The 27,572-nt window shown below is 49.9% G+C and overlaps 1 protein-coding gene and 1 long non-coding RNA gene across 56 annotated transcripts in view; both read right to left on the bottom strand.

Moving 5' to 3' along the window:
- Positions 1–22,323, bottom strand: part of LOC149123337 (uncharacterized) — a 30,872-nt gene extending 8,549 nt beyond the window's left edge. For 2 of the 6 annotated variants that reach the window (XR_016216516.1, XR_016216519.1), the window contains exons 1-2: positions 22,122–22,323; positions 3,858–3,906 (exon numbers count right to left, since the gene is read on the bottom strand). This is a non-coding gene — a long non-coding RNA (uncharacterized LOC149123337). Of the gene's footprint in view, positions 1–3,751; positions 3,907–21,040; positions 21,814–22,121 lie in introns of those variants that run through there. The other 4 variants (XR_016216520.1, XR_016216517.1, XR_016216515.1 and 1 more) reach the window with 4 other exon arrangements.
- A 473-nt stretch (positions 22,324–22,796) lies between these two features.
- The window catches only part of ZMYND8 (zinc finger MYND-type containing 8), a 106,349-nt gene continuing 101,573 nt past the window's right edge, over positions 22,797–27,572 (bottom strand). For all 50 annotated transcript variants that reach the window (XM_089307870.1, XM_089307878.1, XM_089307871.1 and 47 more), the window contains one exon: positions 22,797–24,079. In XM_089307870.1, coding sequence (XP_089163996.1) covers positions 23,940–24,079 — 140 coding nt within the window. In that variant the 3' untranslated portion in view covers positions 22,797–23,939. The remainder of the gene's footprint in view (positions 24,080–27,572) is intronic.

The following is a 27,572-nucleotide window of genomic DNA, read 5'->3' as shown; positions in this document are numbered from 1 at the left end:
AAGGGACAATTGCCCGGATGCACAGATGTCGACACAGGGCCAACAGGAGACGTGGAGGAGGTAGCGTGACAGCTCCAAAAGAGCACAGTGATCCCCAGCGCTGGGTCCTGCGCTGAAGCAAAGCTACGACATGACAGGGACAGAGCTCAAATAACGATTTTTATTTTATTTATTTGAGAGAGTTAGAGAGAGAGAGAGAGAGAGATCTTCGATCTGCTGGTTCACTCCCCAGTTGGCCACAATGGCTGGAGCTGCACTGATCTGAAGCCAGGAGCTTCTTCTGGTTCCCCTACATGGGTGCAGGGGCCCAAGGACTTGGGCCATCTTCTACTGCTTTCTCAGGCCACAGCAGAGAGCTGGATCGGAAGAGGAGCAGCTGAGACTTGAACCAGCGCCCATATGGGATGCCGGCACTTCAGACCATGGCTTTAACCCTCTGCGCCACAGCACCGGCCCCTCAAAATAACGCTTGTAAGGAAGCAGTGAGATGCAGAACACAGACAGATCAATTAAAGAAATGAGGAGATCAATGGGCGATATGAATGAAAATATTACTAAGGAGCTAGAACTCATTAAGAACCACCAAATAGAAATTTTAGAGATGAAATCATGAATGGGTGAAATTTAAAAAAATACAGTTGAGAGCTTTAACAGCAGAACAGGCCAAGTGGAGGAAAGCATTTGACTTCGAGGACAAGACTTTTGACGGACAAAAATAAAGAGAATAATTCAAAAGAATGAAGAAAGTCTACATGAAATATGGGATACCATTAAATGACCAAATATTTGTATTATAGGTATTCCTGAAGGAGAAGAACCTGCTAAATGAAATAGTTGAAAATTTCCCAGGTCTTGGAAACAAACAAACAAAAAAAGGAACATCCAATTATGATAAGTTCAAAGAAACAAAAAATGGAGCCATTGCTGTGGCATAGTGGATAAATCCTCTGCCTGCAGTGCCGTCATCCCATATGGGCGCTGGTTTGAGACCCGGCTGCTCCACTTTCAATCCAGCTCTCTGCTCTGGCCTGGGAAAGCAAAAGATGGCCCAAGTCCTTGGGCCCCTGTACCCGTGTGGGAGACCCGGAAGAGGCCCCAGGCAGCTCTGGCTGTTGCAGCCTTTTGGGGAGTGAACCAGCAGATGGAAAATCTCTCTCTGCCTCTCCTTCTCTCTCTGTGTAACTCTGACTTTCAAATAAATAACCTTTAAAAAAAACATTCTTGAAAGCATATTGTAGTCACATCATCAAAAGTTAAGGACAGGCCGGCGCCGTGGCTCACTAGGCTAATCCTCCGCCTAGCAGCGCCGGCACACCGGGTTATAGTCCCAGTTGGGGCGCCGGATTCTGTCCCGGTTGCCCCTCTTCCAGGCCAGCTCTCTGCTGTGGCCAGGGAGTGCAGTGGAGGATGGCCCAGGTGCTTGGGCCCTGCACCCCATGGGAGACCAGGAAAAGCACCTGGCTCCTGGCTCCTGCCATCGGATCAGCGTGGTGCGCCGGCCGCAGCGCGCCGGCCGCGGCGGCCATTGGAGGGTGAACCAACGGCAAAGGAAGACCTTTCTCTCTGTCTCTCTCTCTCACTGTCCACTCTGCCTGTCAAATAAATAAATAAATAAATAATAAAAAAAAATAAAAAGTTAAGGACAAGGAGAGAATCCTAAAAACAGTAGGAGAAAAGTGCCAAGTCACATATAAGGGAAAACCAATTAGATTAATATCAGACTCTCAGTAGAAACCCTACAGGCCAGAAGACAGTGGGATGACATATTCAAGGTCTTCAGAGAAAAAAGCTTCTAAGAACGTTATATCCAGCAAAGCTATCCTTTATTTTTTTAATTTATTTTATTTATTTGAAAGAGAGGTACAGAGAGAGGTAGAGACACAGAGGGAGGTCTTCCACCTGCTGGTTCACTCCCCAAATGGCTGCAATGGCTGAAGCTGCACTGATCTGAAGCCAAGAGCTTCTTCTGGGTCTCCCACGTGGGTGCAGGGGCCCAAGGACTTGGGCCATCCTTCACTGCTTTCCCAGGCCACAGCAGGGAGATGGATTGGAAGAGGAGCAGCCGGGACTAGAACCGGTACCCATATGGGATGCTGGTGCTTCAGGCCAGGGCTTTAACCTGCTGTGCCACAGTGCTGGCCCCCAAAGCTATCCTTTAACATGAAGGAGAAATAAGGTATTGTCCAGATAAGCAAAACCAGAGAACTCACCGCCACCAGACCAGCCTTACAGGAAATTCTGCAGCACTTCCTGCATTAGAAGTAAACAGGAAAACACACGGCACCACCAGATTCACTAACAGAGCAGCCAGATCCAGTATCCACCCGACAAAATGACAGGTCGCGGTCCTTGTCTATCAGTACTAACTTTGAATGTAGAGGGATTAAGTTCTGCAGCCAAAAGACGTAGGTTGGCTGAATGGAAATAAAACCAAGACCCCACTACATGCTGCCTACAAGAAACTCACTTCATAAAGGTACACACAGACTTACAGTAAAGGGCTGGGAAAAAGGCAACCAGGCACGTGGAAACCAAAGACGAGCAGGAGTAGCTATCCCGATATCAGATATACAGACTTCTTCTTTTTTAATTTATTTTTTGACAGGCAGAGTTAGAGAGAAAGGTCTTCCTTCCGTTGGTTCACCCCCCAAATGGCTGCTATGGCCGCTACACCAATCTGAAGCCAGGAGCCAGGTGCCTCCTCCCGGTCTCCCATGTGGGTGCAGGGCCCAAGGACTTGGGCCATCCTCCACTGCACTCCCGGGCCACAGTAGAGAGCTGGACTGGAAGAGGAGCAACTGAGACAGAATCCGGCGCCCCAGCCAGGACTAGAACCCAGGGAGCCAGTGCCACAGGCAGAGGATTAGCCTAGTGAGCCGCAGCACCAGCAGATATACAGACTTTAAATCCAAAATTGCAAAAAGATAAAAAAGGACATTATATTTTGATAAACGGTTCAATTCATCAAAAGACGTAGCAATCATAAATACATATGCACCCAACGCAGGACCACCCAGACATATGCAGCAAACACTGTCAGACCTAAATGGAGAGATGGACTCCAATACAGTAACCGTGGGGGACTTGGACTTTCTGATCCGGCTAAAAAGCCCATGAGAGCATCTCAGGCGTGGAAATCCAAGACACTGTGGCAAAAAATGACCCACATGAAGGATCTCTCTGAGTGAGACCCCAGTGGAAAGAAGGGGCCATCAAAGAAGGAGGTACCTTTCTCTGAAGGGAGGAGAGAACTTCCACTTTGCTCATGGCCCTGTCTAAATAACAACAGAGTTGGTGGACTCAAAAGGCTTCCACAGCCTTGGCAGCTCAAGACAAGAGCCTCGGGTGATTACTGACGTCATCAATAAGTATGTCAGTTGTTAAATCAACAACAGGAGTCACTGTGCACTTACTCCCCATGTAGGACCTCTGTCCTTAATGTGTTGTACTATGAGAATTAACAGTAAAACTTGTCTTCAAACAGTACTTTATACTTTGTGTGTCTGTGTGGGTGCAAACTGTTGAAATCTTTACTTAGTATAGAGTTGGTCTTCTGTATATAAAGATAAGTAAAAATGAATCTTAATGAAGAATGGATGGGAGAAGGAGTGGGGGAGGGAGGGTGGGTATGGGGGGGGGGGAAGAACCACTATTCCTAAAGATGTACCTATGAAATTTGTATTCATTAAATAAAAGCTTTTTTTAAAAATTGAAAGAATAGCAGTGGGGGACTCCAACACCCCACTCTCACCAACAGCTCATCCAGACAGGACAGTCCATGGGGTAGCTCAGAGCTGAAGCTCACTGTCCAGCAAAGGGACCCAGCAGACATGTACGGGACATGCAGGACATCTCACCCAACAGCTTCAGGATACACGTTCTTCTCATCAGCACGTGGCTCATTTCCTAGGAGAGACCACATATCAGACCACAAGTCAAGTCTCAGCAGGCTGAGGAAGGTTGAAATCATAGCCATATGTCTTCTCAGACCATAAAGGAATAAGACTAGAAATCAGCAAGAACAACAGAACGCTCGCAAATACTTGGAAATTAAACAGCATGCTACTGAGCGACTAGCGGGTCATTGAAGAAATTAAAAAGGAAGTCAAGAACTGAATTAAAGTAAATGAAAGTGAAAACACAGTGCATCAAACCTGTGGGGGGCAGCAAAGCAGTATTGAGAGGGAAGCTTAAAAAAATGAAGGGAAGCTTATAGCATCAAGTGCTTATATTATCAGGAGAAATGTCTCAAAGATCTAATGATGCAGCTCAAAGACTTAGAAAAACAAGAACAAACCAAACCTAAAATCAGGAGGCATGAAATAATAAGGATCAGAGCAGAAACAAATGAAACGGAAACTAAATAAGTAAGTCAGTAAATAAACAGAGGGCTGGCACTGTGGTGCACTGGGTTAAAGCACTGGCCTGCACCACCAGTGTCCCATATGGGTGCCCATTTGCGTCCCAAATACTCCCCTTCCGATCCAGCTCCCTGATAGTGCACCTGGGAAAAGCACCAGAACATGGCCCAAATCCTCGGGCCCCTGCACCCATGTGGGAGACCTGGAAGAAGCTCCTGGCTCCTGGTTCCAGATTGGCTCAGTTCCAGCCACTGCAGCCATCTGGGGAGTGAACCAGCAGATGAAGACCTCTCTCTCTCTTAATTCTTTCAAATAAATAAATCTTTCAAAAATAAATAGAAAAGATCAATGAAAAGTTGTTCTTTTGAGAAGATAAACAAAATAGAGATTTGTCTTGGGAGGGTATTAGGATGGCAGAGTAGGGAGGGAGCTTGCTGCTCCAGTCTAGGAGAAGAAGGTTTTTAAAAAGTGGAGAGAGTGCAGTCTCAGGGGAGAGTTAGAGAGAAAACAGCAGAGGAAACTACGCAAATTGGAGGGACACAGTGGACCTACGTGGAGGGCGAGGATGCATACAACCCAGGACCCCAGCAGCCAGGAGCCTCCACACCAGCACTGGACAGTGAGGTGAGACCAGACCACAGCAGCCCAAGCCACTGGCACTAAAGCTGCAGGACCTAGAGGTCCCTAGAGGGACCCCAGCTTGGAGCCCTGTGGGGAAGTAGTGTACCTGCCAAACCAGAGGAGAAAAACAAGGGGGGGCACATTTTCTCTCTCCCCATCACCCTGCAACTGTGTCCTGTAACCAGCTGTTGGAGAGCAGGCGCCATCGTGGACATACTAACAGCTTCGCCAGCTCTTGTCAGTGCCCAGCAGCCATCAGAGTGGAGACTCCCGAGTCTGGTGGGGAGAACAGACAGGGGCTGGGTGCTCATGACCATGGGAGGCTTGTGTGCCAAGATTGAAAACACTGAGGCTGCGTGGAGGACTCGGGTGTGGCTGGGACTCTGGGCAGCCACTGTGGGAGCCTCCAGGCACTCGGGCCCCCTGGTCACCTGGCGAGGGACGTTGCAGGGGAATCTGAGCTCACACTGAACTGCACAGAGCCTTAGTGTGGTGCTGGTAGCAGAGCAGACGAGCACTATACCCACTGGGGCTGGCACCAGGCACTGGGCTCCTTTGAGGCGAGGAGCTCAGCTGAGTCTATGCCAACAGACAAGAATAAACCTCCCCTCTGATTAAATAATAATAATAATGATAATAAAATAGGCCGGCGCCGCAGCTCACTAGGCTAATCCTCCGCCTTGCGGCGCTGGCACACCAGGTTCTAGTCCCGGTCGGGGCGCCGGATTCTGTCCCAGTTGCCCCTCTTCCAGGCCAGCTCTCTGCTGTGGCCCGGGAGTGCAGTGGAGGATGGCCCAAGTGCTTGGGCCCTGCACCCCATGGGAGACCAGGAGAAGCACCTGGCTCCTGCCTTCGGATCAGCGCGGTGCGCTGACCGCAGCACGCCAGCCGCGGTGGCCATTGGAGGGTAAACCAACGGCAAAGGAAGACCTTTTTCTCTGTCTCTCTCTCTCACCGTCCACTCTGCCGGTCAAAAAAATTTTTTTAAATAAAAATAAAAAAAAATAACAAAATAAAAGATTTACCATGTCAAACTTGGGTGTGTCACCTCAGACACACCTGTCATCCTGGAGCACTGAGCAGAGCTCCCTGGCCACACCCAACACACACCTCTAGGTATTCCCTGACAGCAGACACTGCACTAATCCACACATAGTCCAAAGATAAAAGCCACCACAGCGAAAAAAGAAACCAACAAGTATCTCCACAAATGCTGAATAACAAATGCACCAAGAATAAGGAAGACAATATGAGGCCCCCAGAGGAACACAACACGCAAATTCTAGATTGTGCAGATGATGAGATGAAGAAATGCCAGAAATGGAATTCAAAAAATTGATCATAGGATTACTTAGAAGTAATCAGAAGCAAATGCACAAACTAATGAAATCCATACATGACAGGAAAGAAAATTCTCCCACAAAATTGATATATTAAAGAAAAATCAAAATGAAATCTTGGAAATGAAGAATTCAATAACAAAAAATGCAGTGGAAATCCTTAACAACAAAATTGATGAAGTGGAAGAAAGAATTTCCAACTTAGAAGACAAAACACAGGAAATTATACAGTCAGACCAAACACAAGAAGAAATTAGAAAACTAAAAAACACTGTTGCTTATCTACAGGATACTATCAAAGACCCAACATACAGTTCTCGGAGTTCCTGACGGTATGGAAAGAGAGGATTAGAAGGCTTTTTTAGTGAAACAATAACAGAAAATTTCCTTAATTTGGAGAAAGAAAGGGACATCCCAGGGCAGGAAGCACATAGAACTCCTAATAGACATGACCAAAAAGATCGTCACCACGGCACATTGTAATCAAATCTCCACACTAAACATGAAGAGAAGATTCTAAAATGCACACAAGAGAAACACCAGATTACTTTCAGAGGATCTAAAATAAGACTCACAGCGAACTGCTCATCAGAAACCCTACAGGCTAGGAGAGAATGGCGAGATTAAGCCCAAGTCTTAAGAGGAAAAAACTGGCAACTCATAATACTGTACCCTGCAAAGCTCTCATTTATGAATGAAGGTGAAATAAAGACCTTCCATGACAAACAGAAATTGAAAGAAGTTGTCACCATCCTTCCTGCCCTGCAGAAGATGCTTAAGGATGGGAACACAGAAACATGGTCATCACTACGCAAGAAGGTAAAGGAAGGAAATCCAAAGTCAAAAAAAAAAAAAAAAAACAGCGATATTTATGGGAAAATGTCAGGGCAAAATCATTATTTATTAACAGGCACCTTGAATGTAAATGGCATCAACTCTCCAGCTAAGAGACACAGAGTGGCTGAATGGATAAAAAAAAAATCTATTTGCTGCCTACAAGAAATACATCTCACCAATAAAGATGCATGTAAACAAAGTGAAAGGGTGGAAAAAGATACTCCATGCTAACAAAACCAAAGAAGAGCTGGTGTAACCATCCTAGCATCAGACAAAATAGACCTTAACACAAAAACTTTTAAAAGAGACAAAGAAGGGCACTGTATAATGAATAGGGGATCAATTAAACAGGAAGATGTAACTTTATTTTAGATGCACCTAATTACAGAGCACCTGGCTATTTAAAAGAAATGTTAAGGGATCTATAGAGAGACATAGACTCAAATACAAATAGTGGGGATTTCAATACCCCACTTTTTTTTTTTTTTTTGACAGGCAGAGTGGACAGTGAGAGAGAGAGAGAAAGGTCTTCCTTTGCCGTTGGTTCACCCTCCAATGGCCACCGCGGCCAGCGCGCTGCAGCCAGCGCATCACGCTGATCCAAAGCCAGGAGCAAGGTGCTTCTCCTGGTCTCCCATGGGGTGCAGGGCCCAAGCACTTGGGCCATCCTCCACTGCACTCCCGGGCCACAGCAGAGAGCTGGCCTGGAAGAGGGGCAACCGGGACAGAATCCAGCACCCCGACTGGGACTAGAACCCGGTGTGCCAGTGCCGCAGGCGGAGGATTAGCCTATTGAGCCATGGCACTGGCTGAATACCCCACTTTCAGCAATGGACAGATTAACCAGACAAAATCAGCAGGAAAATAGCAGATTTAATCTACACTATAGACCAAATGGACCTAACATATCTACAGAACTTTTCATCCTAAAGTTGCAGAATACACATTCTTCTTAGCAGTGCATGGAACTCTCTCTAGGATTGATCCACATGCTAGGCCATAAAGCAAGTCTCAGCAAATTCAAAAAAATCAAAACCATACCATGCATCTTCTCAGACTATAATGCAATGAAGCTGGCAATCAGCAACTCAAGAATCTCTAGAACATATGCAAACACATGGAGACTGAACAACACGCTCCTGAATGAAGAGTGGGTCATAGAAGAAATCAAAAGAGAGGGGCCAGCGCTGTGGCACAGTGGGTTAATGCTCTGGCCTGAAATGCCACATCCCATATGGGCACCAGTTCTAGTCCCAGCTGCTCCTCTTCCAATCCAGCTCTCTACTATGGCCTGGGAAGGCAGTGGAGGATGGCCCAAGTCCTTGGGCCCCTGCACCCACATGGAAGATCTGGAAGAAGCTCTTGGCTTCAGATCGGTGCAAGTGTGGCCATTGCGGTTATCTGGGGAATGAACCAGCGGATGAAAGACCTCCCTCCTTCCTTCCCTCCCTCCCTCCCTCTCACTCTCTCTCTCTCTAACTCTGTCTTTCAAATAAATAAAATAAATCTTTTTTAAAAAAGGAAAATTTATAGCAATTGGTGCCTCCATCAAAAAATTGGAAAGGCACCAAATAAATGAGCTATCAATGCATCTTAAGGATCTAGACAAACAGTAAACCAAACCCAAATCTAGTAGGACAAAAGAAATAATTAAAAATAAAGAAATCAACAAAATTGAAACAAAAAAATACAAAAGATAAAAATGAAGAGCTGGTTTTTTGGAAAAAAAAATTGACATATCATAGGCCCAAAAATATATCATAGGCAAAAAAAGGGAGAAGACCCAAATCAATAAAAGAGATGGAAAAGGAAATTTAACAACAGACACCACACAAATAAAAAGAATCACCAGAAATTACTACAAAGAGCTGTATGCCAACAAACTGGGAAACCTAGAAGAAATGGATAGATTCCTGGACACATACAACCTACCTTAGTTAAGTCACAAAGACACAGAAAACCTAAACAGTCCCATTACCAAGACAGAAATTGAATCAGTAATAAAGACCCTCCCCAAAAAGAAAAGCCCAAGAACAGATAGCTTCACTGCTGAATTCTACCAGACATTTAAATAAGAATTAACTCTAATTCTTCTTAAGTTACTCAAAACAACTGAGAGGGAAGGAGGGAATCCTCCCAAATTCTTTCTATGAAGCCAACATCACTTTAATTCCTAAACCCAGAAAAGACACAACAGAGAAAGAGAACTACAGACCAATTTCCCTGATGAACATAGATGCAAAAATCCTCAACAAAATTCTAGCCAATTGAATCCAACAACACATCAGAAAGATCATCCACCCAAATCAAGTAATTTACCCCTGGTATGCAGGGATGGTTCAACATTCGCAAATCAATGTGATACATCACATCAACAAACTGAAGAACAAAAACCATATTATCTCAATAGATTCAGGGAAAGCATTTGATAAAATACAACACCTTTTCATAATGAAAACTCAAAGCAAACTGGGCATAGAAGGAACATTCCTCAACACAATCAAGGCAAGTTCTGACAAACCCATGGCCAGCATCCTATTGAATAGAGAAAAGTTGGAAGCATTCCCACTGAGATCCAGAACCAGACAAGGATGCCCACTCTCACCACTGCTATTCAATATAGCCCTGGAAGTTTTAGTCAGAGCCATTAGGAAAAAAAAAAAAGAAATCAAATGAATACAAATTGGGAAAGAGGAAGTCAAACTAAGCCTATTTGCAGATGACATGATTCTATATATAGGGGATCCAAAAGACTTCCCCAAGAGACTACTGGGACTGACAGAAGAGTTTGGTAAAGTTGCAGGATAGAAAATCAATACACAAAAATCAATAGCCTTGTATACACAGACAATGCCACAGCTGAGAAAAAACTTCTAAGATCAATCCCACACAAAATAGCTAAAAAAATCAAATACCTTGGAATAAATTTAACCAAGGATGTAAAATACCTCTATGATGAGAATTATAAAATATTAAATAAATACAAGAAGACAAAAAAAAGGAAAAATCTTCCATGTTCATGGATTAGAAGAGTCAATATCATCAAAATGTTCATTCTTCTGAAAGCAGTTTATAGATTCAACGTTATACCAATTAAAATACCAAAGACATTCTTCTCAGATCTAGAAAAATGACGCTGAAATTCATATGGAAACACAGGAGACCTCGAATAGCTAAAGCAATCTTATACAACAAAAACAAAGCCAGAGGCATCACAATACCAGATTTTAAGACATACTACAAGTCAATTATAATCAAAACAGCATGGTACTGGTACAAAAACAGATAGACCAATGGAACAGAATAGAAACACCAGAAATCAATCCAAGCATCTACAACGAACTTATATTTGACCAAGAAGTTAAAACCAATCCCTGGAGCAAGGACAGTCTCTTCACTAAATGGTGCTGGGGAAACTGGATTTCCACATGCAGAAGCATGAAGCAAGACCCCTACCTTACACCTTTCACAAAAATCCACTCAACATGGATTAAAGACCTAAATCTATGACTTGATACCATCAAATTATTAGAGAACATTGGGGAAACCCTGCAAGACATTGGCATAGGCAAAGACTTCTTGGAAAAGGCTCCAGAGGCACAGGCAATCAAAGCCAAAATTAACAAGTGGAATTACATCAAATTGAGAAGCTTCTATATGGCAAAAGAAACACTCAGGAAAGTGAAGAGGCAACTGACAGAATGGAAGAAATTATTTGCAAACCATGTAACTGATAAATGATTCATAACCAGAATATACAAACAGATCAAGAAACTCCACAACAACAAAACAATCCAGTTAAGAAATGGATAAAGGACTTAAACAGACATTTTTCAAAAGATGAAATCCAAATGCCAACAGACACATGAAAAAATGCTCAGGATCACTAGCCATCAGGAAAATGCAAATCAAAACCACAATGAGTTTCACCTCACCCTGGTTAGAGTGGTTTTCACACAGAAACTAACAAACAACAAATGCTGGCAAGGATGTAGGGGAAAAGGTACCCTAATCTACTGTTGGTGGGAATGTAAACTGGTAAAGCCAGTGTGGAAGACAATATGGAGACACCTCAGAAATCTGAATATAGACCTACCAATGACCCAGCCATCCCACTCCTGGGAATTTACCCAAGGGAAATGAAATCAGTAAAATAAAAAAAAAATTCATCATCTGCACCCACATGTTTATTGCAGCTCAATTCCCAACAACTAAGACATGGAATCAACCTAAATGCCTGTCCAACTGAAGACTAGATAAAAAAAAATTATGGGATATGTACTCTATGGAATACTACACAGCAGTTAAAAAATGAAATCTGCTCATTTGCAACAAAATTAATCTGGAAAACATCACACTTAGTGAAATAAGCCAGTCTCAAAGGAACAAATACCATGTGTTCTCCTGACCCGTGAGAATAGAGCACCTGGAAGGAAATCTGTAGAAGAGAAATTGCTCCTTTGAGAAGCAATGACTGAACAGCACTTGTCTTGACTGTCAAAGATCAGGCTTTTTTTTCTTTCCTTTTTTTTTTTTTTTTTTTTTTTTTTTTTTTTGACAGGCAGAGTGGACAGTGAGAGAGAGAGACAGAGAGAAAGGTCTTCCTTTTGCCGTTGGTTCACCCTCCAATGGCCGCCGCGGCCGGCGCGCTGCGGCCGGCGCACCGCGCTGATCCGATGGCAGGAGCCAGGAGCCAGGTGCTTTTCCTGGTCTCCCATGGGGTGCAGGGCCCAAGCACCTGGGCCATCCTCCACTGCACTCCCTGGCCACAGCAGAGGGCTGGCCTGGAAGAGGGGCAACCGGGACAGAATCCGGCGCCCCGACCGGGACTAGAACCCGGTGTGCCGGCGCCGCTAGGCGGAGGATTAGCCTAGTGAGCCGCGGCGCCGGCCTTTTTTTCTTTCCTTTATACTACTTGTTGAACTCTCCACTTAACATAGCGTTAATCATATGTGTATAAAGCCAGCTGAAAATAGATCTCAGTAAAAAATAAGAGTGGGAATAAGAGAGGGAGGAGGAAGTTTGTAACTGTAAAGCCATATATTCCTGCATACATTCCTACAGACTTACTGCTAAGGGTACAGTTTAAAAACTTGCCATGGGACCCCAAACCCCATTAGGCTGGGTGGTAAAAATGCCATCCTAAGTGTTAAAGTGACCATATTAAGTGTTAAAGTGATCATATAGATAGGATTAAGTGTTAAAGGGTTTAAGTGAATCAGATCAAATGTCTGGTGATAGTAATTAATAGAATTAACAAGGAGAGAATGCTCCAACATGCATGGGAAGCAGTCCACACAGCAGACTCATAGGATGACAATTGCTTTAAATAGCACTCTGACCTCAGAATCAGCTCTTAAGGCACTCTGGTCTGGCTGAAGAGCCCACATGAGCATTTCAGGCATGGAAAGCCAAGACACTATGGCAAAAAAAAAAAAAAAAAAAAGTTCTACATGAAGGGTCTGTGAGTGAGACCCCAGCGAAAAGAAGGGGCCGTCAAAGGAGGTACTTTTCTCTGAAGGGAGAACTTCCACTTTGCTTATGGCCCTGTCTAAATATTGTAGATTCCAAAGGCTTCCATAGCATAGGCAGCTCATGTGAAGAGCCTCGGAGGATCACTGACGTCATACATAAGAGTGTTAATTCTTAAATCAACAACAGGACTCACTGTATGCTAACTGCCCATGCAGGACCTCTGTCCTCAATGAGTTGTATTATGAGAATTAACTGTAAAACTTGTTCTCAGGGGTTTTTTTTGTGTGTAAATTGTTGAAATCTTTACTTAGTATAGATTCTGTCTTCTGTGTATAAAGTTAATTGAAAATGAATCTTTTTTAACTTTTATTTAATAAATATAAATTTCCAAGGTACAGTTTATAGATTACAATGGCTTTCCCCCATAACTTCCCTCCCACCCACAACCCTCCCATCTCCCACTCCCTCTCCCATTCCATTCACATCAAGATTCATTTTCAATTCTCTTTATATACAGAGATCAATTTAGTATATATTAAGTAAAGATTTCAACAGTTTGCACCCCCATAGAAACACAAAGTGAAAAATACTGTTTGAGTACTCGTTATAGCATTAAATCTCAATGTACAGCACATTAAGGACAGAGATCCTACATGAGGAGTAAGTGCACAGTGACTCCTGTTGTTGACTTAACAAATTGACACTCCTGTTTATGGCATCAGTAATCACCCTAGGCACTTGTCATGAGTTGCCAAGGCTACGCAAGCATTTTAAGTTCGCCGACTCCGATCTTATTTAGACAAGGTTGGCCGGTGCCATGGCTCACTAGGCTAATCCTCCGCCTTGTGGCGCCAGCAAACCGGGTTCTAGTCCCAGTCGGGGCACCGGATTCTGTCCTGGTTGCCCCTCTTCCAGGCCAGCTCTCTGCTGTGGCCAGGGAGTGCAGTGGAGGATGGCCCAAGTGCTTGGGCCCTGCACCCCATGGGAGACCAGGAGAAGTACCTGGCTCCTGCCATCAGATCGGCGCGGTGTGCCGGTCGCAGCGCACCAGCAGTGGCAGCCATTGGAGGGTGAACCAACGGCAAAAGGAAGACCTTTCTCTCTGTCTCTCTCTCTCTCTCTCTCACTGTCCACACTGCCTGTCCAAAAAAAAAAAAATAGACAGACAAGGTCATAGTCAAAGTAGAAGTTCTCTCCTCCCTTCAGAGAAAGGCACCTCCTTCTTTGATGGCCCCATTCTTTCCACTGGGATCTCATCCGCAGAGATCTTTCATTTAGGTCCTTTTTTTTTTTTTTCCCAGAGTGCCTTGGCTTTCCATGCCTAAAATACTCTCATGGGCTCTTCAGCCAGATCCGAATGCCTTATGGGCTGATTCTGAGGCCAGAGTGCTGTTTAGGACATCTGCCATTCTATGAGTCTGCTGTGTATCCTGCTTCCCATGTTGGATCATTCTCTCCTTCTTAATTCTATCAGTTAGTATTAGCAGACACTAGTCTTGTTTATGTATCTCTTTGACTCTTAGACCTATCATTATGAAATATGGAGACACAGGAGACCTCAAATAGCTAAAGTGATCTTGTACAACAAAAACAAAGCTGGAGGCATCACAATACCAGATTTCAGGACATACTGCGGGGCAGTTGTAATCAAAACAGCATGGTACTGGTACAGAAACAGGTGGTTAGACCAATGGAACAGAATAGAAACACCAGAAATAAATCCAAACATCTACGGCCAACTTATATTTGATCAAGGATCCAAAACCAATCCCTGGAGTAAGGACAGTCTATTCAATAAATGGTGCTGGGAAAACTGGATTTCCACGTGCAGAACCATGAAGCAAGACCCCTACCTTACACCTTACACAAAAAATCCACTCAACATGGATTAAAGACCTAAATCTACGACCCGACACCATCAAATTATTAGAGAACATTGGAGAAACCCAGCAAGATATAGGCACAGGCAAAGAGTTCTTGGAAAAGACCCGGGAGGCACAGGCAGTCAAAGCCAAAACTGACATTTGGGATTGCATCAAATTGAGAAGTCTCTGTACTGCAAAAGAAACAGTCAGGAAAGTGAAGAGGCAACTGACAGAATGGGAAAAAATATTTGCAAACTATGCAACAGATAAAGGATTAATAACCAGAATCTACAAAGAGATCAAGAAACTCCACAACATCAAAACAAGCCACTTAAGAAATGGATAAAGGACTTAAACAGACATTTTTCAAAAGAGGAAATCCAAACGGCCAACAGGCACATGAGAAAATGTTCAGCATCACTAGCAATCAAGGAAATGCAAATCAAAACCACAATGAGGTTTCACCTCACCCGGGTTAGAATGGCTCACATACAGAAATCTACCAACAACAGATGCTGGCGAGGATGTGGGGGAAAAGGGACACTAACCCACTGTTGGTGGGAATGCAAACTGGTCAAGCCACTGTGGAAGTCAGTCTGGAGATTCCTCAGAAACCTGAATATAACCCTACCGTTCGACCCAGCCATCCCACTCCTTGGAATTTACCCAAAGGAAATGAAATTGGCAAACCAAAAAGACATCTGTACCTTAATGTTTATTGCAGCTCAATTCACAATAGCTAAGACCTGGAATCAACCCAAATGCCCATCAACAGTAGACTGGATAAAGAAATTATGGGACATGTACTCTATAGAATAGTATGCAGCAGTGAAAAACAATGAAATCTGGTCATTTACAACAAAATGGAGGAATCTGGGTCACATCACACTGAGTGAAATAAGCCAGTCCCAAAGGGACAAATATCATATGTTCTCCCTGATTGGTGACAACTAACTGAGCACCAAAGGGGAAACTTGTTGAAGTGAAATGGACACTATGAGAAACAGTGACGTAATCAGCCCTTGTTGATGAACAACGTAATACTTTATCCCTTTTAGTATTTTTTTAATCTGCTTAATACCATTGGTCGAACTCTGTAATTAACACACAGTTACTCTTAGGTGTTTAAATTTAACTGAAAAGTGATCCCTGTTAACTGTAAGAGTGGGAATAAGAGAGGGAGGAGATGTACAATTTGGGACATGCTCAATCAGACTTGCCCCAAATGGTAGAGTTAGAAACGTGCCAGGGGATTCCAATTCAATCCCATCAAGGTGGCATGTACCAATGCCATCTCCCTAGTCCAAGTGATCAGTTTCAGTTCACAATTGAAAATGAATCTTGGCCAGCGCCGCGGCTTACTAGGCTAATCCTCCGCCTTGCGGCACCGACACACCAGGTTCTAGTCCCAGTCGGGGCGCCGGACTCTGTCCCGGTTGCCCCTCTTCCAGGCCAGCTCTCTGCTGTGGCCAGGGAGTGCAGTGGAGGATGGCCCAAGTGCTTGGGCCCTGCACCCCATGGGAGACCAGGATAAGTACCTGGCTCCTGCCATCGGATCAGCGAGGTGTGCCGGCCGCGGCGGCCATTGGAGGGTGAACCAACAGCAAAGGAAGACCTTTCTCTCTGTTTCTCTCTTTCACTGTCCACTCTGCCTGTCAAAAAAATAATAAATAAATAAAAATAAAAAAGAAAATGAATCTTAATGGAGTTGGGACTGGGAATGGGAGAGGGAGGAGGTGGTGGAGTGGGAGTGGGGTGGGAGGGCGGGTATGGTGGGAAGAAACACTACATTCATAAGGCGTACTTATGAAATTTGTACTAAATAAAAATTCTTTGAGAAAAAATAAAATAATTTTTAAAAATCAACGAAAAACAAAATAAACCTCTAGTCAGGCTAACAAAGAAAAAAGAGCCACAGCACCAGCCCCAAATAAATCTTTTTTTAAAAAGGTTTCCATCAAGGAAAAGTCCACAACCTGATGGCTATACTACTGAATTCTACAAAACATTCAAAGAGGAAATAATTCCAATACTTTTCAAACTACTCCAAAATATTGAACAGGAAGGAACTCTGCTAAACTCTTTATGAGGCCAGCATCACTTTGATACCAAAACCAGACAACACAAAAACTACAGACCTATACGCTCATGAACATAGATGCAAAGAATCTCAATGAAATACGAGCAAATCGAATCCAAAACCACATCAGAAAGATCATACATCATGATCAAGTGGGATTTATTTCAGAAATGCAAGGGTGGCTCCACATTCACAATCGGTAAACATCTTAAATCACGCCAAGAGAAGGAAAAACAAAAATACGGTCATCGCAATAGATGCAGAGGAAGCATTTGGTAAGATTCATCACCCTCTCATGATAAAACCCTCCACAAATTAGGTATAGAAGGAACATTCCAGGCCGGTACTGTGGTGTAGCGGGTAAAGTCACCGCCTGCAGTGCCGGCATCTCATACGGGTGCCGGTTCTGGTCCCGGCTGCTCCACTTCCAATCCAGCTCTCTGCTATGGCCTGGGAAAGCAGTTGAAGATGGCCCAAGTCTTCAGGCCCCTGCACCTGCATGGGAGACCCGGAAGAAGCTCCTGGCTTTGGATTGGTGCAGCTCTGGCCATTGTGGCCATCTGGGGAGTGAACCAGCAGATGGAAGACCCCCTCCCCGCCCCGTAACTCTGCCTTTCAAATAAATAAGTAAATCCAACAAAAAAGGAACATTCCTCAAAATTATTAAGGCCATATCACACTGAATGGGGAAAGCCAGAAGCCGATTTCACCACTCTTACTCAATACAGAGCCAGGAGTTTCAGCAGCAGCAATTAGAATAACAGAATCTAGAAAACAGAATCAAATAAGTGCATCTAAGCCGGAAAAGAGGAAGTCGGCTTATCCACGTTTGCATCTGACACGATGACGCACGTGGAAAACCTAAACGCTCCACCAAAAAAAGTTAGAATTGATAAACCAGTTCAGTTGCAGGTTACAAAATGAACATAACAAAGAGCAGTAGCTTTTTAATATGCTAATGAACTCACTTGAAAGAGAAAGCAAGAAAGAAATCCTATTCAAGGTGGCAGAAAAAAATTAAATATTTATTTAGGAATAAATGTAACCAAAGGTGAAAGATCTCTACAATGAAAATTATCAAACATTGATGAGAGAAATAAAGGACACAAAAAAATGGAAAAACATTCCTTGCTCATGGATAGAAGAATCAATATCATTAAGATGTCTATAGTACCCAGTGCAAACTACAGATTCAACGTAATCCCTATCAAAATACCAATGACACTCTCAATAGAATTAGAAAAAAATCAAAAAAATAAAGCTGACGCCGCGGCTTACTAGGCTAACCCTCTGCCTTGCGGCGCTGGCACACCGGATTCTAGTCCCAGTCGGGGCACCGGATTCTGTCCCGGTTGCCCTCTTCCAGGCCAGCTCTCTGCTGTGGCCAGGGAGTGCAGTGGAGGATGGCCCAGGTGCTTGGGCCCTGCACCCCATGGGAGACCAGGAGAAGCACCTGGCTCCTGCCATCGAATCAGCGCGGTGCGCCGGCTTTGTGGTGTAGTAGGTTAAGCATCTGCCTGCAGCTTGAGTCCTGGCTGCTCCAGTTCTGATCCAGCTCTCTGCTGTGGCCTGGGAAAGCAGTGGAAGATGGCCCAAGTCCTTGGGCCCCTGCACCCACGTGGGAGACCCGGAAGAGCTCCTGGCTTTGGATCAACCCAGCTCTGGCCACTGCAGCCATTTGGGGAGTGAACCAGCAGATATAAGACCTCTCTGTCTCTCCTTCTCTGTAACTCTACCTTTCAAATAAATAAAAATAAAATATTTAAAAGTTACACTACTGCATTTTTAATGATCTGTGATTACTTTAAAATTTACTCTATATGGGTGAAATGGCCATTTTCCCATTCAGCTGTTGTTTATGGACATTGTCTATATTCCCACGAAACTGGGTCTTTTTACTAAAAGTATGTCATGAAAATTAAAAACAAAAAGAGGAGGAGGGAGGAGAGGAGCGAGGGAGGGAGGGGAGGGTGGGAAATATCGTGTTCTTAAAACTGCATCTATGAAATTCATGAAATTTGTTCCTTTTAGATGAATTTTTAAAACTGTAGGGTTCCGAAAAATTCTCATGAGCCGGAGTACAGGATCAGGCCGGGAAGGGTCCCCTGCCTCCTAGGAGTAATGGGGGTCCTCCCTCGGCCGGGCTCTCCACTTCCGCCCAGGGGGGGCTTCCGCCTTGCCTGGAGCCCGGAAGGAAGTGTCCAGGGGTCCTGGGGGAGGTGGCGTAGTCGGCCTGGATTGTTCCGGCCGCCGAGGCCCTGTCCACGGCGCAGCTCAGACCAGGACAGGAGGCTGAGTGAGGTGGCCGAGCCCAAGCCCGAGGTAGGGGGACGAGGCCAGGCCGTATCTGTAAGACCATCGCAAAACGCACCAAACACGGAGTTAGAGGAGAGGTTTATTGTCGGGTGGGGGAAGCCCGATGAGCTAGAGGGAGAAGGTGAGAGAGCGAGAGAGACAGACAGACAGACACACGGAGGGAGGGAGACCAGGAGAGAGGCACGTGTGGGAGAAGGTCCTGTTACATCTTTGCAGGGGGCAGGGAAGAGCAGTGAATCCCATCAGGGTGTCCGTTTGGGCCAGAGCCTAGGGTGGTGTCCAGGGCGTAGATTGCGCCACCCATGAGAGGGCACCATTACTAACAGTCTCCAAGCGGACCCTGTTGGTCTTGGATTTGGGGCGTTTTTCTAAATCCAGTGACCAGGACAGGGGCGAGGGCTTTTAGCAGAAGCCGGAGTTGACCCGAGTAAGATCCTCAGACTCAGCCTGGCTGCCGTGGGAGGAGCCGTGGAGGGGCAGTTTGTTGTTTAAGTTTTTTGAATTTTATAATCGAGTTTATGCACAAAGCACATAGCTCAGGTAAACACTTTTTAAAAAAGGATAATTTGAAAAAGAGAGGTCGTCCATCTGCTGGTCCAGTCCCCAGATGGCCAACGCCAGGAGCTTCATCGGGGTCTCCCGCGCGGGTGCAGGGGCCCAGGCACGTGGGCCATCCTCCGCTGCTTTCCCAGGCCATAGCAGGGAGCTGGACCGGAAGTGGGGCAGCCGGGACCGGAGCCGCTGCTCCGACGGGATGGCCACAGCGCAGGCAGTGGCTTGGCCTGCTGTGCCACAGCGCTGACCCCTCAGGTACACCCTGAAGAGCTTGGATTCCACCGGTCAGGGTGCGCATTTCCCAAGGGTGCCTCCCCCCCTCCCCAAGAGTGGACGGGGCTGATGCCAACTGCGTAGGAGCGGACTCCGCAGCGTGCACTGCCGCCTCTCAGATGTTTCTGTGGTCACCCGTGTGGGGTTGCAAGGACCTGTCTGTCACTCTCCAGACTTCAAAATGCTCCATGTGGATGCCTCTTCAGCGCCCACGGAGCTGTGCGCACCAGTGACCACCAGAGGGCAGTGTGACCCTGCAGCAGGCATGAGCCGCCCGCAGGTGCCCAGCACAGCCGACCGCGTGCGTGCTCCGGCCAAGGTAACGGGAGGGTGACCTTCGGCAGTGACCACAGCGGCGTCCTCAGCGGACAGGCCGTCAGGAGCTGCCGGCCACCCACAGGCCTGGGAACACCTGTCTGCCCCCGGCCCAGCCGGCAATGCTGATCACTGATTTTTAATGTCATTGTACTAATAACTCGGTCTGGAAATACTCAGCTCATTGGCGGGGCCAAGCTGGGGGGCAGCGGGTTAAGCCGCCACGTCTGACCACAGGGGCCGGTGACCGTGGAGGCACCTTCGAAGTCTGGCCCAGCTCCTCTTCTGCTCACCTCTGACCCCGAACCTGTCGAGGAGGGGGAGCCTGGGCGGAGTGGTTCTACTGCAGCCACGCAGAGGGCCGGCCGGCCCACCCCCTCACCTGCTGCTCGCTGGCTCGGTGGACGCCGCTCCGGGCAGTGCGTGCTGGCAGCCCCACCTGCGTCCGCACCGGAAGTGGCCACGTTTCCACTTTCCCAGCCCCACCTTGTAGTTGGAGGCAGTGCAGGCTCAAGCCGTCAGACACGCAGCTGGGGCCCGGGCTCCGCCCAGCACACCCGCATCCCACTCGGGCTCATGAAAGCCATGGAGGTGATTCAGAACCCAGAACCCAGTCTCAGGAAGGTGGGGAGAACACACCCCCCGCACCAGGCCCAGGGACCAGGACGGCCGGGAGGGTGCGGGGAGGCCCTGGGTGTGGCTGTGCACTCTGTGAGCCCACCATAAAAACCTGGCCTCTCTCTCCTTCTAACTGCCTTGCAATCTTAAAAAAAAACACACACCTGGCCCTCTCTAGACGCATCCCACCTGTTCCCCAAGCAGCAGCCCCACACCCACCGCAGGGGGCAGCCGGGGAGTCTGGGAGGGGCCCCTCAAAGAGGGGGCAGGTTGTGGATGTGCACAGGGCCACCGACAGGTCACCGATGGCTGGGCGGCGTCACCCGAGGCGCCCTGGGCTGGCCTGGGTGGTTTGAATCCTGGCTTGGGGAAGCCACGTCTCACCTCCAAACCTCAGTTTGCTCATCTGGGGAATGGGACCACGACGCGCACCTGCTCGTGCGGAGGGATCGTGAAGACCGGAAGATGCAGGCAGCGCACTGCGTGCAGAGCGCAGGCGCAAGGCGCTCAGCGGACCGCGGCAGCCCTCGCTCCTGATTCAAACAGCGGGCACTGAGGCAGGCGGGGCCTCCGCGCCCGCTGCGCGCTGGGAGGCACCGCTGAGGTCTCCAAAGCGCCCGCCCCAGGGCAGGGGGCCGGCGCACTGGTTAAGCTGCTGCGTGGGGCGCCCACGTCCCCGGGCTGGAGAACTAACTCAGTGGCGAATTCTGACACATACACACCTCATCACAATGTCTCACAATTAGTAAGCAAAACAGCTCTACTGTGTGAAGTGGCCCACCTGCTGGTTCACTCCCCAGATGCCTGCAGCAGCCAGGACTGGGCCAAGCTGGAGCCGGGAGCCTGGAGCTCCATCCGCGTCCCCAGGTACTTGACCACCACCTGGGAGCCCAGCTGCCTCCCAGGGTGTGTGTTAGCAAGAAGCTGGATCTGAAGCGGAGGCTGGGGGCCTGGCGCTGTGGCGTGGGGGGGCTAAGCTGCCGCCTGCAGTGTCGGCATCCCCCTGCGGGCACCAGCTTGAGCCTGGCTGGTCCCCTTCCGACCCAGCTCCCTGCTGACGCACCTGGGGAAAGCAGTGGAGGATGCACAGGTACTGGGCTAACCCTGCACCCATGCGGGAGACGGGGATGAAGCTCCTGGCTTCAGGCTGGCCCCGCCCTGACCCCTCTGCCCATCTGATGGCTGAACCAGCAGAAAGAAGATCTCTCCCTCTCTGTTAAGTCCTTCCAATAAATAAATCTTTAAAAAATGGAGGCAGGACTCAAACCCAGACCCTGTAACACAGGACACAGTGCAGCTTAATCTAAGGTGCCACAACCCCACCCAAATCCCACACTTTAAATGGGCAGATGCTATGGTATAATCACCCCTCAATTTTCAGAACACACACCGGCTTCCAGGCCCACCACAGCGCCGCCCCGGCCCCCCTCCCCGGAGATGCCAGGTCCCACGGCCTTTCTCCTACCTGGACAGTCTTCCAGCCAGGCGAGCCGCACTGCACCCTGGCTGCCCAGCACCTGAGAAAAGTGCTGTCACCCCCACCCACCTCCGAGGGGCTCACGCCTCTATTGGGGGGGTGGGGATATGGAATTTTATTGGTGCAGTTAAGTCTTTACAGGTGCTTCTGCTGGGCCAGCATTAACAAGTCACCCCCTTCGAAACCTGTGCGCGACCCCACCTCCTCCAGGCTTCCACTCAAGCTGGCTCCGCAGGAGGCTGTCCCAGCCACCCCTCCTCCTGTTTACCTACAAAGCATCAATGCGGGCGACTGCGTTCTAAGCAAAGCTGGCTACCTCCCAACGAGAATGCCAGGTCGATGAGCTCAGAGGCCACACCTGTGTTGTTCACCGCCCTATCCCTAGTACGTCTCTTAAAGGACATGGAAGACAGCTGTGGTAATGAGCGGCTGTGGGATGCAGTTCTCTGTGTGGCCACCAGGTGGCGGGAGCGCCGGAGTGCGGCAAAAGGCGCCCCTGGCCACTGCTAAAAGCTGGGAATACGAGGACCACCAAGCCGTTTTGCCAAAACAGCCTTAATTTAAAAACTGGTGCAGAACCTGAAAAAATGAGGGGATGGGAGGAGAACCCAACAGGGCTTAGGGTGTGGAGTCCACTGGCTCAGTCACAAAAAAACACCATCATCAAAAAAGATATTTAAGTTTAATACAAATTTTATACAAAGAAAATGTGAAAAAATACTTCCATATGCTAAAAGCAATTAAGCTTCACAAGTAAGGCCAGCTAGGCTTCGTGTGTGTGTGTTTTCTTTTTCTGACAACTGCAATTCACAAGTCTTCTTTGTCTCCTGTTTTCCTCTAACACTCTTCTCAATGTTCTCTAGTGAGGGGAGCTAGCCGGGGACTGTACAATTCACATCCTCTTATCAACAAGGAAGAGAAAGGAAACGAGACTAAAATGTACAACCAAATGTACTGGAATGATATCGTACAGTTAATTTTCTCATATACATACATCACCTTTTGCTTTGACATACAAAGTGGGACGAACGCATACGTAGTGTAACAGACAGCATGACGGGGCCTCGCTCTCCCATCCGCCTCGGCTTCATGCTTCATATAAATAAGACAGACATGCCCGCTCCCAGCCGCCGGGGAGCTCCCGCGCCTGACCAGGGGAGTGGGGGGGAACAGGTGTGTGTGGGTGTGTGTGTGGGTGTGGGAGTGGAGAGGAACCACAAAGCAGAGAGACGAGCCCGCCCCCTGCACCGGGCTGGGCAGGGTGGCCCGGTGGTGCTTCTGTAAACACGGACGCCATGGCTTCCCTTCTCAGGGTCGCCCTTCCAGTCCCACACAAACAGGCAAGCTGCTCCGTGCGTCCCGCTGGCCGGGCTTGGCGTGACGCGTCCACGACGGCGCAGTCTGGGCCCCACCTCCTGCGTGCAGGCTGCAAACGGCTCCCTTTCCCCTGGGTGACAGCGCCAGCACCGTGTGACCGACAGGTGGCCCGGCTGGCCACCCCTCCTCCAACATCAAACATTCCTCTTGTGGCTGGGGGGAGGGGGGTCACCTTTCATGATTTTTCTTCTTTATAAGTTAAAGTCAATACAAATATAAAAGGGGGCGGGTGCTCCAGCCTCGGTGCCATCGCGGATCGTCCCTTATGTACAGCTAAAGCCCGGGCCCCGGGCGGCGCACGCCGGCCCTCAATGTAGTGTAGGCGGCCCGGGGCGCCAGGCGCTCAGCCCGCACCTGTGGAATTCGCAAGTCTGAAGACGGCCGCTCTCCCGCCATGGCTGCTTCCTGTGTCCCTGGGGCCCGGGGGCCCTAGTCCCAGAAGGCGTCCAGCCGAGACTCTTTCGGGAGGAGGCTCTTGGAGCTGGAGCCGGCGCTGTGCTCGGCCCGCGCCGACGCCCGCTTCTCCTCGCCGCTGTTCCAGCAGCTGGACTTGCTGCTCCGGGAATGGTCTGGGGGAGGAGAAGGGACAGGTGAGCTCGGCTGCCCGCCCGTCCCGCAAGGCGCTCTGCACCCCCCGGGGTCGTCCCTGGCGCTGTGGCCCCGCGGAGGACACGGGTGGTGCCGAGGACTGAAGAGCTGGTGGGCGAAGTGGGGGCGGGGCTGGCAGGCTCACGGAGAATCGGAGTTGAGTGGCAGTGGGGCCGACCTGCCGGGGCGGGCATTTCCAGTGCCGGCCCCAGGCCTGGGTGCCCTCCTCCCAAACCCCAGTGACACCACGCACATCTGTGTGCGACCTCAGCCCCGGAGAAGGCACCAGACTGTGGCTTGTGGTCGACTTGACTTCAATGGAGGGACCATGCACCTATCCACGGGCCACTTTAAGCCAAGTGATGACAGAACCACACCTGGCCACCCACGGGACAGGCTCTCGAGAGACGGGACCAGAGAGGGGAAGGCCAGGTTCCGGGGTCACGGGAGGAGGCAGAGCCACAGCCAGACCCAGGACGGCTCAGGACACACGGACACGGAGCTCACGGGGGCGGACGACAGACGAGGAAGCGGAGGGCAGAGGCAGAGCGGAGACCCAGAACTCCACCTGCAGGCTGGGCGCAGCGGCCAAGCCCGGGATCCCATACAGCAGGCACACAGCGGGGAGCCTGCTTTTTGTCTTTTAACTTCTTGGGGTGGGCTGACAGTATTTGGCTGAAAGAAGCTGAGGCTCAGAGACAGAACCAGGTGGGGACGGGCCCACGCTGCTTACCGCCCGGAACAAGGCAGGCGTGTGCCTAGGGCCGGTTCTCCTCTGAAAGGAGCAGCGGAGAGAACGTTCGTGAGGCCAGCAGTGACCACAAGGGGGCAGCACTGGGGCGGCAGCACTTCTGAACAGCCCTGAACCGCCCCCCCACACACCCTTCTGCACCCTCCCTGTGGGTGACGCCCCCGCTTTAGTTCTTCTGGAAGTTTCCAGGGACCGATGCAGCTGCTCATCTTACAGTGAGGCGGGGAAGACACCCCAAGTCCTTCCAGCTCCGTGACCCCACCAAGGAGCCAGGCCAGCCTGTGGGCGCAGCTCCGGGACCTCGCTGCTCACACGGATGGGACGCGGGGCAGGGCTGACCCAGTCAACCCCGGCAGGGGGTGGGAGGAAGCGGTGTTCATCTGGGACCCCCAGCCCGGAGAACAAAGATGACCCCCTCCCCACCCAAGAAGCCAAGCCACAGGCTCTGTGTCCAGGAGCAAGGGCCCTAAGGCACGGCTAGGAGGAGGCCTGCAGAGTTTGGGAAGAGCCAAGCCCGCAGGGACACACCCACCCCCGAGAGCAGGGGGAGTTGCACACACACACACACACACACACGTGTGAACACAGAGACCAAGCCCTAGGCGTGCCAGCAAGGCTCTGGGCTGGGAGGTGGGGCACAGGCGGGCTGCATGTCACACCTGTTGCCGAGACGGCAGAGGCAGCGTGAGTGTCTGCTAAGCCCGGGTTCCGCGCACCCCGGGAACGCCCTGCTCGGCACATCCTTGGCAGCCATGGCTACTGGAGCAGGCTGCCACCTCCAGGGAGGCCGGCACAGGACGCCGAGGCATCCAACCACCAGCACGACCACCGAACACAGCACCGGCAGTGGTGCGGGGAGCAGCCAGGCACCGGCGGAGCCGGGACGGAGGGAGGACCCAGCGGCCGGCTACAGAGGCAGCAGCGAGCGCGCCAAACCCTCCGCCTCCAAGGGCAAAGGCAGCGAGCAACCGAGGTGCAAAAAATAACCAACAGCTGGGAGCCAGTGGGAAACGCGGCTGAAAGTAAGACAGAGGTGGGGGTGGGAGAGCAGCTCCAGGAAGAGTGAGGATGTCGGAGCAGGGGGTCCTGGAGGCAGGCAAAGCCCCACACTGGACAAGAGAACGCGCCTGGTCTCCGCCCTGATGACGGGCAGAACAGAGGAGGGAGGGGATGAGCTCCCAAGACAGGGGCCGGAAGTCAGGAGGCGGCTCGCTGGGCCCACCAAGCACAGCCAGCCGGGGTCCCTAACCTAGCTGGTCTGCAGGTCGAGACGAGGAGTCAGGTAGGCGGCCGTAGCTCTCCCGGTTCAACGCTGAGTGTCTAGAACCAGGGAAGAGGGTCGGGCAGCGCACGGCTCACCAACCAGAAGGTGACCGACAGGACGGAGGCAGAGCGTCCCCTGCGCTCCTCCCTCTGACTACACGGCACATGCGAAGCCCGTGGTCCTCCGGGACACGACATGGGCGCTGTCACCAGCCTGCGGGTGCTGGCTCGAGTTAGCGGAGGAAGGAGAGGGGCCTGAACACAAGGCTCACATCACCAAGTGCTCTGCCGGGAAAGCAGCAAAGAAAAGCACGCCCGGAGGTCGCTCTGGGCAGGCGCCCGGGCGCTGGGTGTACGAGGCCTCCGGCTCACAGGCGGGGCACATGGGGGCCTGAGCCAGGGCAGGGCGCCCGGGAACTGCGCAGCAGCAGGGAGGGGCACGGGCCAGAGGAGGAACCCGGTACCAGGACCAAACAGAGGGGCCCTCGGCGCCCAAGACCGCACCCATGCACCCAGCTGAGCGCCGAGCAGGACGTCAGGACTCGGCCCAGGAGGACCTGACCCGTGGATGTGATGAGAAAACCGTCACGGGTTTGTACAGCGAGGGAACTGCAGCAGTGCCTGATCATGGAGATGGGGGAGGGGCACCGCGGCCTTGTGCCTCCTGCCCCAGCCAAATCTCCTGTCAGAGCCCTGGCTCGATCCCGGCTGCTCCACTTCCAACCCAGCTCCCTGCTAATGCGCCTGGGAAGGCAGCAGAGGATGGCCCAAGTGCTTGGGGCCCTGCGCTCACATGGGAGACCTGGAGGAAGCTCCCAGCTTCAACCTGACCCAGCAGATGGAAGCCCCCCTCTTTCTACCCACGCCCCCATCTCTGTCTCCCCCGTCTGTATGTTGCTTGCCGACCCCTGGTCTAGGTACCCCTTGCTGACCTCAGAAATGGACTACGACGCCTCTCCTGACACCTTCCTATGTGTGACCCCCAATTCCAACAGACCCCACACCTCCCAGGCATCACCCACCCCACCCCTCTGTGACCCACCTGCCCTCCCACAACTGCCTGGTGCAGGGTTAACTATTTATCACTACCACCAAAAAGGAGATGGATAAAGCTTGCCACAAACAAGGTGAACTGTACATCAACACAGACAACAGGTGCAGGATTAAGCTCCACAGAGGCCCCATGGCAGGTCTGCGCTCGGGAGACAGCATGAGACGCCGCGACTCCACAGCCTCCGAGAGGGCTGGAGGGAAGTGGGCGAGCGGCACCTCTAACGGGTGGTGCGGTGGTACCGAATGCCAGCTCCAGGGCCCCCCCACACCTGCTGACCTGACGTCCACCCTGGCACACCTCCCCCAGCCCCAGGGTTCTTCCTCTGACACCCAGGACACAGAGGACCGGGGGCTCCAGGGGTCCACCTGGAGCGCATCCTCACAGGACAAGATGCTGGAGCGGAGGC

The sequence above is a fragment of the Oryctolagus cuniculus genome, chromosome 11 (assembly GCF_051225735.1).
Source record: "Oryctolagus cuniculus isolate XC-2025 breed Fujian yellow rabbit chromosome 11, ASM5122573v1, whole genome shotgun sequence".
Classification (NCBI taxonomy): Eukaryota; Metazoa; Chordata; class Mammalia; order Lagomorpha; family Leporidae; genus Oryctolagus; species Oryctolagus cuniculus.
Note: the sequence above shows the minus strand (reverse complement) of the source record. Positions and strands in the feature narration are given on the sequence as shown.